General features: G+C 42.1%; 1 protein-coding gene across 8 annotated transcripts in view; it reads left to right on the top strand.

Moving 5' to 3' along the window:
• The window catches only part of LOC106593723 (bromodomain-containing protein 4), a 90,759-nt gene that overhangs the window by 15,848 nt on the left and 57,161 nt on the right, over nucleotides 1-17,750 (top strand). For all 8 annotated transcript variants that reach the window (XM_045690717.1, XM_045690716.1, XM_045690718.1 and 5 more), the window contains 3 exons: nucleotides 374-441; nucleotides 530-638; nucleotides 799-932. In XM_045690717.1, coding sequence (XP_045546673.1) covers nucleotides 374-441; nucleotides 530-638; nucleotides 799-932 — 311 coding nt within the window. The remainder of the gene's footprint in view (nucleotides 1-373; nucleotides 442-529; nucleotides 639-798; nucleotides 933-17,750) is intronic.

The raw sequence follows: 17,750 nt of genomic DNA on the forward strand, positions 1-17,750 counted from the left end.
GACACAGACAGGATATATCCAAGTCGATTCGGATCCGAGGTGGACCAGATCTGACCCAAAGCATGTCCAAGATGAGGGAGAATCGGATCCAAATTGGGTCGGATCTGTATCAGATAAAAAATGGGTCTTTATTGCTGCTCAAAGCCAGCAGAACTGTTTTGACTTGAGAGATTTTTTCTTTTGACTGAACCAACTGCCATGTGTACCAAATGTGATATATAGAGGATATTTATTTTCATCAATATAATATTGGATCTGGTCAGTTTTTGACATATTTTCAGACTGTTTGGATCTCAGGTAATCAGGTTAGGGTATATCCGTGAAGACCTCTACCCCACTAATTTCCATACTGGTGTTTCTCCCGTTGTGATAGGTCCTCTGAGGGAGAGCCCCTCCCCTCTGATGATACATTCACAGTCCCCTTCCCAGCCCAAGAAACCTGTGAGTACACAAAGAGAGTGTGTGTGTACAGTGTGTGTGTGTGTACTGTACATTGTGTGTGTGTGTTAACCCTGTGTGTTCACTGCAGAACCAAAGGGTGAAAGAGGAGAAGCCGCTCCCCTCCCCGGTGCTGCCCCCCTCCCCCTTCAGCCCCGCCCAGCGACACCACAAACCACAAGACAACAAACACACACACAGTGAGTACACACACCTGGCTCTGTGTGTGTAAGAAGCGTTAGGGAGAGAGCGGGAGAGATTTCTCTGTGTGTCTCTCTGCCTCGACGGTAGAGTGTCTATTTTAGAATTTCTTCACAGTGAATGGTTAATACAGGTAACCTAATCATTTGACTCCTGCAGGATCAGATGTGAAGCTATTGGACGGTTCTCGTCCTGGGCTCCGCCTCCCGGACTCCCCGGCCCCTCCCCCTTCCCATCAGGACAGCAAACTGAAGCAGGAGGCTAAAACTCCCATCACTGCCAAGAAGACACAGGTGTGAGAGAGTCAGAATCATACTAGAACAAAGCATGTAGATTCAGGACTTCATTTAAAGGAGAAGTTTCCTTTTTTATATGTAAATAGCATATTATAGAAGGGTCCGTGTGATTTCACGTTTTTGAGAAACCTGAGCAAATCACTTCCTCATCCTCGTTGTGTAGTATATGGGGGTCACGAAAAAACACGAACACGGGCTCCAAAAACACCCAAATATGTCCTTTTATAAAGGACAAAGCTCTCAGTATTGTAATGCAGGTCTGTAGATGTTGTACACATGACGTTGTGTCATTCTGAACTTCAGCTACAACGTTGTATTCTATTTTGTTCAACTAAAGAGATATTTCAATGCACGCGCATGTGTGTACTTCCTCGTTCCCAAACCCTTAGGGAGGCGTGGTTCAGAAGCACACTCCAGTCTGCAATAAGGTGTCTGCTGTAAAAACACAGCTGGCGATTACTCATCTACAATAAGGTGTCTGCTGTAAAAACACAGCTGGCGATTACTCATCTGCAATAAGGTGTCTGCTGTAAAAACACAGCTGGCGATTACTCATCGACAATAAGGTGTCTGCTGTAAAAACACAGCTGGCGATTACTCATCGACAATAAGGTGTCTGCTGTAAAAACACAGCTGGCGATTACTCATCTGCAATAAGGTGTCTGCTGTAAAAACACACAGCTGGCGGTTACTAAATACCAAGGCTAGCTAGTTATTTTTCCTTTCAAACCGCTACGCTACCGACATGTCTGACTACGAATACAAAAAGGAAATGTTAGAATTTGGGGCCGAGCCTTATTTATTTGAACCGGAATACACCGACGAGGATCTTTAGCAGAGAGCAAGAGAGCGAGGTGTTCAACCAGAAGCTGAGGCCCGACTCGGGACGGGTGGTGCACTGGTGAGCGATGCCCACTGAAGACGAGTGACTTTGCTGCGTGGAGTGGGACCTGCTTGTGCCAGCCTTGTAAAATCTAGATGTGTCTGGTGACGAGACACCGTTGTCCCGCTAGCACACCCCACTCTGTGCAACAAGTGACAATGACTTTTCAGCACGCATCTTCCCTGCTCTCCTAGAAACGTTTTCAATTTCAAATTGAGTAATGGGAGAACGCGTGTAAAACTTTTATTTCACTGTTGAAGAACATATAATAACATAATGACAGTAACATGGACTACATGGTGGATGGGAGGATACATATTGACAGTAGCATGGACTACATGTTAGATGGGAGGATACATATTGACAGTAGCATGGACTACATGGTGTATGGGAGGATACATATTGACAGTAGCATGGACTACATGGTGGATGGGAGGATACATATTGACAGTAACATGGACTACATGGTGGATGGGAGGATACATATTGACAGTAACATGGACTACATGGTGGATGGGAGGATACATATTGACAGTAACATGGACTACATGGTGGATGGGAGGATACATATTGACAGTAACATGGACTACATGGAGGATACATATTGACAGTAACATGGACTACATGGTAGATGGGAGGATACATATTGACAGTAACATGGACTACATGGAGGATACATATTGACAGTAACATGGACTACATGGAGGATACATATTGACAGTAACATGGGCCACATGGTGGATGGGAGGATACATATTGACAGTAACATGGACTACATGGAGGATACATATTGACAGTAACATGGACTACATGGTGGATGGGAGGATACATATTGACAGTAACATGGACTACATGGTGGATGGGAGGATACATATTGACAGTAACATGGACTACATGGTGGATGGGAGGATACATATTGACAGTAGCATGGACTACATGGTAGATGGGAGGATACATATTGACAGTAACATGGACTACATGGTAGATGGGAGAATACATATTGACAGTAACATGGACTACATGGAGGATACATATTGACAGTAACATGGGCCACATGGTGGATGGGAGAATACATATTGACAGTAACATGGACTACATGGAGGATACATATTGACAGTAGCATGGACTACATGGTGGATGGGAGGATACATATTGACAGTAACATGGACTACATGGTGGATGGGAGAATACATATTGACAGTGCATTGACTACATGGTAGATGGGAGGATACATACTGACAGTAACATGGACTACATGGTGGATGGGAGGATACATATTGACAGTAGCATGGACTACATGGTGGATGGGAGGATACATATTGACAGTAACATGGACTACATGGTGGATGGGAGGATACATATTGACAGTAACATGGACTACATGGTGGATGGGAGGATATATATTGACAGTATCATTCAGTAACATGGACTACATGGTGGATGGGAGGATACATATTGACAGTATCGTAACATGGACTACATGGTGGATGGGAGGATACATATTGACAGTAGCATGGACTACATGGTAGATGGGAGGATACATATTGACAGTAGCATGGACTACATGGTAGATGGGAGGATACATATTGACAGTAACATGGACTACATGGTAGATGGGAGGATACATATTGACAGTAACATGGACTACATGGTGGATGGGAGGATACATATTGACAGTAGCATGGACTACATGGTGGATGGGAGGATACATATTGACAGTAACATGGAATACATGGTAGATGGGAGGATACATACTGACAGTAGCATGGACTACATGGTAGATGGGAGGATACATATTGACAGTAACATGGACTACATGGAGGATGGGAGAATACATATTGACAGTAACATGGACTACATGGAGGATACATATTGACAGTAACATGGGCTACATGGTGGATGGGAGAATACATATTGACAGTAACATGGACTACATGGAGGATACATATTGACAGTAACATGGGCTACATGGTGGATGGGAGAATACATATTGACAGTAGCATGGACTACATGATGGATGGGAGGATACATATTGACAGTATCAGTTCAGTAACATGGACTACATTGTGGATGGGAGGATACATATTGACAGTAGCATGGACTACATTGTGGATGGAAGGATACATATTGACAGTGCATTGACTACATGGTAGATGGGAGGATACATATTGACAGTAACATGGGCTACATGGTGGATGGGAGAATACATATTGACAGTAGCATGGACTACATGGTGGATGGGAGGATACATATTGACAGTAACATGGACTACATGGTGGATGGGAGGATACATATTGACAGTAACATGGACTACATGGTGGATGGGAGGATACATATTGACAGTAGCATGGACTACATGGTGGATGGGAGGATACATATTGACAGTAACATGGACTACATGGTGGATGGGAGAATACATATTGACAGTGCATTGACTACATGGTAGATGGGAGGATACATACTGACAGTAACATGGACTACATGGTGGATGGGAGAATACATATTGACAGTAGCATGGACTACATGGTAGATGGGAGGATACATATTGACAGTAGCATGGACTACATGGTAGATGGGAGGATACATATTGACAGTAACATGGACTACATGGTGGATGGGAGGATATATATTGACAGTATCAGTTCAGTAACATGGACTACATGGTGGATGGGAGGATACATATTGACAGTATCAGTTCAGTAACATGGACTACATGGTGGATGGGAGGATACATATTGACAGTAGCATGGACTACATGGTAGATGGGAGGATACATATTGACAGTAGCATGGACTACATGGTAGATGGGAGGATACATATTGACAGTAACATGGACTACATGGTAGATGGGAGGATACATATTGACAGTAACATGGACTACATGGTGGATGGGAGGATACATATTGACAGTAGCATGGACTACATGGTGGATGGGAGGATACATATTGACAGTAACATGGAATACATGGTAGATGGGAGGATACATACTGACAGTAGCATGGACTACATGGTAGATGGGAGGATACATATTGACAGTAACATGGACTACATGGAGGATGGGAGAATACATATTGACAGTAACATGGACTACATGGAGGATACATATTGACAGTAACATGGGCTACATGGTGGATGGGAGAATACATATTGACAGTAACATGGACTACATGGAGGATACATATTGACAGTAACATGGGCTACATGGTGGATGGGAGAATACATATTGACAGTAGCATGGACTACATGGTGGATGGGAGGATACATATTGACAGTATCAGTTCAGTAACATGGACTACATTGTGGATGGGAAGATACATATTGACAGTAGCATGGACTACATTGTGGATGGAAGGATACATATTGACAGTGCATTGACTACATGGTAGATGGGAGGATACATATTGACAGTAACATGGGCTACATGGTGGATGGGAGAATACATATTGACAGTAGCATGGACTACATGGTGGATGGGAGGATACATATTGACAGTAGCATGGACTACATGGTGGATGGGAGGATACATATTGACAGTAACATGGACTACATGGTGGATGGGAGGATACATATTGACAGTAGCATGGACTACATGGTGGATGGGAGGATACATATTGACAGTAACATGGACTACATGGTGGATGGGAGAATACATATTGACAGTGCATTGACTACATGGTAGATGGGAGGATACATACTGACAGTAACATGGACTACATGGTGGATGGGAGAATACATATTGACAGTAGCATGGACTACATGGTAGATGGGAGGATACATATTGACAGTAGCATGGACTACATGGTAGATGGGAGGATACATATTGACAGTAACATGGACTACATGGTGGATGGGAGGATATATATTGACAGTATCAGTTCAGTAACATGGACTACATGGTGGATGGGAGGATACATATTGACAGTATCAGTTCAGTAACATGGACTACATGGTGGATGGGAGGATACATATTGACAGTAGCATGGACTACATGGTAGATGGGAGGATACATATTGACAGTAGCATGGACTACATGGTAGATGGGAGGATACATATTGACAGTAACATGGACTACATGGTAGATGGGAGGATACATATTGACAGTAACATGGACTACATGGTGGATGGGAGGATACATATTGACAGTAGCATGGACTACATGGTGGATGGGAGGATACATATTGACAGTAACATGGAGTACATGGTAGATGGGAGGATACATACTGACAGTAGCATGGACTACATGGTAGATGGGAGGATACATATTGACAGTAACATGGACTACATGGAGGATGGGAGAATACATATTGACAGTAACATGGACTACATGGAGGATACATATTGACAGTAACATGGGCTACATGGTGGATGGGAGAATACATATTGACAGTAACATGGACTACATGGAGGATACATATTGACAGTAACATGGGCTACATGGTGGATGGGAGAATACATATTGACAGTAGCATGGACTACATGATGGATGGGAGGATACATATTGACAGTATCAGTTCAGTAACATGGACTACATTGTGGATGGGAAGATACATATTGACAGTAGCATGGACTACATTGTGGATGGAAGGATACATATTGACAGTGCATTGACTACATGGTAGATGGGAGGATACATATTGACAGTAACATGGGCTACATGGTGGATGGGAGAATACATATTGACAGTAGCATGGACTACATGGTGGATGGGAGGATACATATTGACAGTAACATGGGCTACATGGTGGATGGGAGAATACATATTGACAGTAACATGGGCTACATGGTGGATGGGAGAATACATATTGACAGTAACATGGGCTACATGGTGGATGGGAGAATACATATTGACAGTAACATGGGCTACATGGTGGATGGGAGAATACATATTGACAGTAGCATTGACTACATGGAGGATAGGAGAATAAATATTGACAGTAACATGGACTACATGGTAGATGGGAGGATATATATTGACAGTATCAGTTCAGTAACATGGACTACATGGTGGATGGGAGGATACATATTGACAGTAACATGGACTACATGGTAGATGGGAGGATACATATTGACAGTGCATTGACTACATGGTAGATGGGAGGATACATATTGACAGTAGCATGGACTACATGGTAGATGGGAGGATACATATTGACAGTAGCATGGACTACATGGTGGATGGGATGATACATATTGACAGTAGCATGGACTACATGGTAGATGGGAGGATACATATTGACAGTAACATGGACTACATGGTGGATGGGAGGATACATATTGACAGTAACATGGACTACATGGTAGATGGGAGGATACATATTGACAGTAACATGGACTACATGGTGGATGGGAGAATACATATTGACAGTAGCATGGACTACATGGTAGATGGGAGAATACATATTGACAGTAACATGGACTACATGGTGGATGGGATGATACATATTGAAAGTAGCATTGACTACATGGTAGATGGGAGGATACATATTGACAGTAGCATGGACTACATGGTAGATGGGAGGATACATATTGACAGTAACATGGACTACATGGTGGATGGGAGGATACATATTGACAGTAACATGGACTACATGGTAGAAGGGAGGATACATATTGACAGTAACATGGACTACATGGTGGATGGGAGGATACATATTGACAGTAACATGGACTACATGGTAGAAGGGAGGATACATATTGACAGTAACATGGACTACATGGTGGATGGGAGAATACATATTGACAGTAGCATGGACTACATGGTAGATGGGAGAATACATATTGACAGTAACATGGACTACATGGTGGATGGGATGATACATATTGACAGGAACATGGACTACATGGTGGATGGGAGGATACATATTGACAGTAACATGGACTACATGGAGGATACATATTGACAGTAACATGGACTACATGGTGGATGGGATGATACATATTGACAGGAACATGGACTACATGGAGGATACATATTGACAGTAACATGGACTACATGGTGGATGGGATGATACATATTGACAGGAACATGGACTACATGGTGGATGGGAGGATACATATTGACAGTAACATGGACTACATGGAGGATTGGAGAATACATATTGACAGTAACATGGACTACATGGAGGATACATATTGACAGTAACATGGACTACATGATGGATGGGAGGATACATATTGACAGTATCAGTTCAGTAACATGGACTACATGGTGTATGGGAGGATACATATTGACAGTAGCATGGACTACATGGTGGATGGGAGGATACATATTGACAGTAACATGGACTACATGGAGGATTGGAGAATACATATTGACAGTAACATGGGCTACATGGTGGATGGGAGAATACATATTGACAGTAACATGGGCTACATGGTGGATGGGAGAATACATATTGACAGTAGCATGGACTACATGTTGGATGGGAGGATACATATTGACAGTAACATGGACTACATGGTAGATGGGAGGATACATATTGACAGTATCAGTTCAGTAACATGGACTACATGGTGGATGGGAGGATAGATATTGACAGTAGCATGGACTACATGGTAGATGGGAGGATACATATTGACAGTAACATGGACTACATGGTAGATGGGAGGATACATATTGACAGTAACATGGACTACATGGTGGATGGGAGGATACATATTGACAGTAACATGTACTACATGGAGGATGGGAAAATACATATTGACAGTAACATGGACTACATGGAGGATACATATTGACAGTAACATGGGCTACATGGTGGATGGGAGAATACATATTGACAGTAACATGGACTACATGGAGGATACATATTGACAGTAACATGGGCTACATGGTGGATGGGAGAATACATATTGACAGTAACATGGACTACATGGTAGATGGGAGGATACATATTGACAGTATCAGTTCAGTAACATGGACTACATGGTGGATGGGAGGATAGATATTGACAGTAGCATGGACTACATGGTAGATGGGAGGATACATATTGACAGTAACATGGACTACATGGTAGATGGGAGGATACATATTGACAGTAACATGGACTACATGGTGGATGGGAGGATACATATTGACAGTAACATGTACTACATGGAGGATGGGAAAATACATATTGACAGTAACATGGACTACATGGAGGATACATATTGACAGTAACATGGGCTACATGGTGGATGGGAGAATACATATTGACAGTAACATGGACTACATGGAGGATACATATTGACAGTAACATGGGCTACATGGTGGATGGGAGAATACATATTGACAGTAGCATGGACTAGATGGTGGATGGGAGGATACATATTGACAGTATCAGTTCAGTAACATGGACTACATGGTGGATGGGAGGATACATATTGACAGTATCAGTTCAATAGCATGGAGTACATGGTGAATGGGAGGATACATATTGACAGTAACATGGACTACATGGTGGATGGGAGGATACATATTGACAGTAGCATGGACTACATGGTGGATGGGAGGATACATATTGACAGTAACATGGACTACATGGTGGATGGGAGGATACATATTGACAGTAGCATGGACTACATGGTGGATGGGAGGATACATATTGACAGTAGCATGGACTACATGGTGGATGGGAGGATACATATTGACAGTAGCATGGACTACATGGTAGATGGGAGGATACATATTGACAGTAGCATGGACTACATGGTAGATGGGAGGATACATATTGACAGTAACATGGACTACATGGTGGATGGGAGGATACATATTGACAGTAACATGGAGTACATGGTAGATGGGAGGATACATACTGACAGTAGCATGGACTACATGGTAGATGGGAGGATACATATTGACAGTAACATGGACTACATGGAGGATGGGAGAATACATATTGACAGTAACATGGACTACATGGAGGATACATATTGACAGTAACATGGGCTACATGGTGGATGGGAGAATACATATTGACAGTAACATGGACTACATGGAGGATACATATTGACAGTACCATGGGCTACATGGTGGATGGGAGAATACATATTGACAGTAGCATGGACTACATGATGGATGGGAGGATACAAATTGACATTATCAGTTCAGTAACATGGACTACATTGTGGATGGGAGGATACATATTGACAGTAGCATGGACTACATTGTGGATGGAAGGATACATATTGACAGTGCATTGACTACATGGTAGATGGGAGGATACATATTGACAGTAGCATGGACTACATGGTGGATGGGAGGATACATATTGACAGTAACATGGGCTACATGGTGGATGGGAGAATACATATTGACAGTAGCATTGACTACATGGAGGATAGGAGAATAAATATTGACAGTAACATGGACTACATGGTAGATGGGAGGATATATATTGACAGTATCAGTTCAGTAACATGGACTACATGGTGGATGGGAGGATACATATTGACAGTAACATGGACTACATGGTAGATGGGAGGATACATATTGACAGTGCATTGACTACATGGTAGATGGGAGGATACATATTGACAGTAGCATGGACTACATGGTGGATGGGATGATACATATTGAAAGTAGCATTGACTACATGGTAGATGGGAGGATACATATTGACAGTAGCATGGACTACATGGTAGATGGGAGGATACATATTGACAGTAACATGGACTACATGGTGGATGGGAGGATACATATTGACAGTAACATGGACTACATGGTAGATGGGAGGATACATATTGACAGTAACATGGACTACATGGTGGATGCGAGAATACATATTGACAGTAGCATGGACTACATGGTAGATGGGAGAATACATATTGACAGTAACATGGACTACATGGTGGATGGGAGGATACATATTGACAGTAACATGGACTACATGGTAGAAGGGAGGATACATATTGACAGTAACATGGACTACATGGTGGATGGGAGGATACATATTGACAGTAACATGGACTACATGGTAGATGGGAGGATACAAATTGACAGTAGCATGGACTACATGGTAGATGGGAGGATACATATTGACAGTAGCATGGACTACATGGTGGATGGGATGATACATATTGAAAGTAGCATTAACTACATGGTAGATGGGAGGATACATATTGACAGTAGCATGGACTACATGGTAGATGGGAGGATACATATTGACAGTAGCATGGACTACATGGTAGATGGGAGGATACATATTGACAGTAGCATGGACTACATGGTGGATGGGAGGATACATATTGACAGTAGCATGGACTACATGGTGGATGGGAGGATACATATTGACAGTAGCATGGACTACATGGTGGATGGGAGGATACATATTGACAGTAACATGGAGTACATGGTAGATGGGAGGATACATACTGACAGTAGCATGGACTACATGGTAGATGGGAGGATACATATTGACAGTAACATGGACTACATGGAGGATGGGAGAATACATATTGACAGTAACATGGACTACATGGAGGATACATATTGACAGTAACATGGGCTACATGGTGGATGGGAGAATACATATTGACAGTAACATGGACTACATGGAGGATACATATTGACAGTAACATGGGCTACATGGTGGATGGGAGAATACATATTGACAGTAGCATGGACTACATGATGGATGGGAGGATACATATTGACAGTATCAGTTCAGTAACATGGACTACATTGTGGATGGGAGGATACATATTGACAGTAGCATGGACTACATGGTGGATGGAAGGATACATATTGACAGTAACATGGGCTACATGGTGGATGGGAGAATACATATTGACAGTAGCATTGACTACATGGAGGATAGGATAATAAATATTGACAGTAACATGGACTACATGGTAGATGGGAGGATATATATTGACAGTATCAGTTCAGTAACATGGACTACATGGTGGATGGGAGGATACATATTGACAGTAACATGGACTACATGGTGGATGGGAGAATACATATTGACAGTAGCATGGACTACATGGTAGATGGGAGGATACATATTGACAGTAGCATGGACTACATGGTAGATAGGAGGATACATATTGACAGTAACATGGACTACATGGTGGATGGGAGGATACATATTGACAGTAGCATGGACTACATGGTGGATGGGAGGATACATATTGACAGTAACATGGAGTACATGGTAGATGGGAGGATACATACTGACAGTAGCATGGACTACATGGTAGATGGGAGGATACATATTGACAGTAAGATGGACTACATGGAGGATGGGAGAATACATATTGACAGTAACATGGACTACATGGAGGATACATATTGACAGTAACATGGGCTACATGGTGGATGGGAGAATACATATTGACAGTAACATGGACTACATGGAGGATGGGAGGATACATATTGACAGTATCAGTTCAGTAACATGGACTACATTGTGGATGGGAGGATACATATTGACAGTAGCATGGACTACATTGTGGATGGAAGGATACATATTGACAGTGCATTGACTACATGGTAGATGGGAGGATACATATTGACAGTAGCATGGACTACATGGTCGATGGGAGGATACATATTGACAGTAACATGGGCTACATGGTGGATGGGAGAATACATATTGACAGTAGCATTGACTACATGGAGGATAGGAGAATAAATATTGACAGTAACATGGACTACATGGTAGATGGGAGGATATATATTGACAGTATCAGTTCAGTAACATGGACTACATGGTGGATGGGAGGATACATATTGACAGTAACATGGACTACATGGTAGATGGGAGGATACATATTGACAGTGCATTGACTACATGGTAGATGGGAGGATACATATTGACAGTAGCATGGACTACATGGTAGATGGGAGGATACATATTGACAGTAGCATGGACTACATGGTGGATGGGATGATACATATTGACAGTAACATGGACTACATGGTGGATGGGAGGATACATATTGACAGTAGCATGGACTACATGGTGGATGGGAGGATACATATTGACAGTAACATGGAGTACATGGTAGATGGGAGGATACATACTGACAGTAGCATGGACTACATGGTAGATGGGAGGATACATATTGACAGTAACATGGACTACATGGAGGATGGGAGAATACATATTGACAGTAACATGGACTACATGGAGGATACATATTGACAGTAACATGGGCCACATGGTGGATGGGAGAATACATATTGACAGTAACATGGACTACATGGAGGATACATATTGACAGTAACATGGGCTACATGGTGGATGGGATAATACATATTGACAGTAGCATGGACTACATGATGGATGGGAGGATACATATTGACAGTATCAGTTCAGTAACATGGACTACATTGTGGATGGGAGGATACATATTGACAGTAGCATGGACTACATTTTGGATGGAAGGATACATATTGACAGTGCATTGACTACATGGTAGATGGGAGGATACATATTGACAGTAGCATGGACTACATGGTGGATGGGAGGATACATATTGACAGTAACATGGGCTACATGGTGGATGGGAGAATACATGTTGACAGTAGCATTGACTACATGGAGGATAGGAGAATAAATATTGACAGTAACATGGACTACATGGTAGATGGGAGGATATATATTGACAGTATCAGTTCAGTAACATGGACTACATGGTGGATGGGAGGATACATATTGACAGTAACATGGACTACATGGTAGATGGGAGGATACATATTGACAGTGCATTGACTACATGGTAGATGGGAGGATACATATTGACAGTAGCATGGACTACATGGTAGATGGGAGGATACATATTGACAGTAGCATGGACTACATGGTGGATGGGATGATACATATTGAAAGTAGCATTGACTACATGGTAGATGGGAGGATACATATTGACAGTAGCATGGACTACATGGTAGATGGGAGGATACATATTGACAGTAACATGGACTACATGGTGGATGGGAGGATACATATTGACAGTAACATGGACTACATGGTGGATGGGAGGATACATATTGACAGTAACATGGACTACATGGTAGATGGGAGGATACATATTGACAGTAGCATGGACTACATGGTAGATGGGAGAATACATATTGACAGTAACATGGACTACATGGTGGATGGGATGATACATATTGACAGGAACATGGACTACATGGTGGATGGGAGGATACATATTGACAGTAACATGGACTACATGGAGGATACATATTGACAGTAACATGGGCTACATGGTGGATGGGAGAATACATATTGACAGTAGCATGGACTACATGGAGGATACATATTGACAGTAACATGGACTACATGGTGGATGGGATGATACATATTGACAGGAACATGGACTACATGGCGGATACATATTGACAGTAACATGGACTACATGGTGGATGGGATGATACATATTGACAGTAACATGGACTACATGGTGGATGGGAGGATACATATTGACAGTAACATGGACTACATGGAGGATTGGAGAATACATATTGACAGTAACATGGACTACATGGAGGATACATATTGACAGTAACATGGACTACATGATGGATGGGAGGATACATATTGACAGTATCAGTTCAGTAACATGGACTACATGGTGTATGGGAGGATACATATTGACAGTAGCATGGACTACATGGTGGATGGGAGGATACATACTGACAGTAGCATGGACTACATGGTAGATGGGAGGATACATATTGACAGTAAGATGGACTACATGGAGGATGGGAGAATACATATTGACAGTAACATGGACTACATGGAGGATACATATTGACAGTAACATGGGCTACATGGTGGATGGGAGAATACATATTGACAGTAACATGGACTACATGGAGGATGGGAGGATACATATTGACAGTATCAGTTCAGTAACATGGACTACATTGTGGATGGGAGGATACATATTGACAGTAGCATGCACTACATTGTGGATGGAAGGATACATATTGACAGTGCATTGACTACATGGTAGATGGGAGGATACATATTGACAGTAGCATGGACTACATGGTGGATGGGAGGATACATATTGACAGTAACATGGGCTACATGGTGGATGGGAGAATACATATTGACAGTAGCATTGACTACATGGAGGATAGGAGAATAAATATTGACAGTAACATGGACTACATGGTAGATGGGAGGATATATATTGACAGTATCAGTTCAGTAACATGGACTACATGGTGGATGGGAGGATACATATTGACAGTAACATGGACTACATGGTAGATGGGAGGATACATATTGACAGTGCATTGACTACATGGTAGATGGGAGGATACATATTGACAGTAGCATGGACTACATGGTAGATGGGAGGATACATATTGACAGTAGCATGGACTACATGGTGGATGGGATGATACATATTGACAGTAACATGGACTACATGGTGGATGGGAGGATACATATTGACAGTAGCATGGACTACATGGTGGATGGGAGGATACATATTGACAGTAACATGGAGTACATGGTAGATGGGAGGATACATACTGACAGTAGCATGGACTACATGGTGGATGGGAGAATACATATTGACAGTAACATGGACTACATGGAGGATACATATTGACAGTAACATGGGCTACATGGTGGATGGGAGAATACATATTGACAGTAGCATGGACTACATGATGGATGGGAGGATACATATTGACAGTATCAGTTCAGTAACATGGACTACATTGTGGATGGGAGGATACATATTGACAGTATCAGTTCAGTAACATGGACTACATTTTGGATGGAAGGATACATATTGACAGTGCATTGACTACATGGTAGATGGGAGGATACATATTGACAGTAGCATGGCCTACATGGTGGATGGGAGGATACATATTGAGAGTAACATGGGCAACATGGTGGATGGGAGAATACATATTGACAGTAGCATTGACTACATGGAGGATAGGAGAATAAATATTGACAGTAACATGGACTACATGGTAGATGGGAGGATATATATTGACAGTATCAGTTCAGTAACATGGACTACATGGTGGATGGGAGGATACATATTGACAGTAACATGGACTACATGGTAGATGGGAGGATACATATTGACAGTGCATTGACTACATGGTAGATGGGAGGATACATATTGACAGTAGCATGGACTACATGGTAGATGGGAGGATACATATTGACAGTAACATGGGCTACATGGTGGATGGGATGATACATATTGAAAGTAGCATTGACTACATGGTAGATGGGAGGATACATATTGACAGTAGCATGGACTACATGGTAGATGGGAGGATACATATTGACAGTAACATGGACTACATGGTGGATGGGAGGATACATATTGACAGTAACATGGACTACATGGTAGATGGGAGGATACATATTGACAGTAACATGGACTACATGGTGGATGGGAGAATACATATTGACAGTAGCATGGACTACATGGTAGATGGGAGAATACATATTGACAGTAACATGGACTACATGGTGGATGGGATGATACATATTGACAGGAACATGGACTACATGGTGGATGGGAGGATACATATTGACAGTGCATTGACTACATGGTAGATGGGAGTATACATATTCACAGTAACATGGACTACATGGTGGATGGGAGAATACATATTGACAGTAGCATGGACTACATGGTAGATGGGAGGATACATATTGACAGTAGCATGGACTACATGGTAGATGGGAGGATACATATTGACAGTAACATGGACTACATGGTGGATGGGAGGATACATATTGACAGTAGCATGGACTACATGGTGGATGGGAGGATTCATATTGACAGTAACATGGAGTACATGGTAGATGGGAGGATACATACTGACAGTAGCATGGACTACATGGTAGATGGGAGGATACATATTGACAGTAACATGGACTACATGGTGGATGGGAGAATACATATTGACAGTAACATGGACTACATGGAGGATACATATTGACACTAACATGGGCTACATGGTGGATGGGAGAATACATATTGACAGTAACATGGACTACATGGAGGATGGGAGGATACATATTGACAGTATCAGTTCAGTAACATGGACTACATGGTGGATGGGAGGATACATATTGACAGTAGCATGGACTACATGGTAGATGGGAGGATACATATTGACAGTGCATTGACTACATGGTAGATGGGAGGATACATATTGACAGTAGCATGGACTACATGGTGGATGGGATGATACATATTGAAAGTAGCATTGACTACATGGTAGATGGGAGGATACATATTGACAGTAGCATGGACTACATGGTAGATGGGAGGATACATATTTTCAGTAGCATGGACTACATGGTAGATGGGAGGATACATATTGACAGTAGCATGGACTACATGGTAGATGGGAGGATACATATTGACAGTAACATGGACTACATGGTGGATGGGAGGATACATATTGACAGTAGCATGGACTACATGGTGGATGGGAGGATACATATTGACAGTAACATGGAGTACATGGTAGATGGGAGGATACATACTGACAGTAGCATGGACTACATGGTAGATGGGAGGATACATATTGACAGTAACATGGACTACATGGAGGATGGGAGAATACATATTGACAGTAACATGGACTACATGGAGGATACATATTGACAGTAACATGGGCTACATGGTGGATGGGAGAATACATATTGACAGTAACATGGACTACATGGAGGATACATATTGACAGTAACATGGGCTACATGGTGGATGGGAGAATACATATTGACAGTAGCATGGACTAGATGGTGGATGGGAGGATACATATTGACAGTGCATTGACTACATGGTAGATGGGAGGATACATATTGACAGTAGCATGGACTACATGGTGGATGGGAGGATACATATTGACAGTAACATGGGCTACATGGTAGATGGGAGGATACATATTGACAGTATCAGTTCAGTAACATGGACTAAATGGTGGATGGGAGGATACA

The sequence above is a fragment of the Salmo salar genome, chromosome ssa12 (assembly GCF_905237065.1).
Source record: "Salmo salar chromosome ssa12, Ssal_v3.1, whole genome shotgun sequence".
Lineage (NCBI taxonomy): Eukaryota > Metazoa > Chordata > Actinopteri > Salmoniformes > Salmonidae > Salmo > Salmo salar.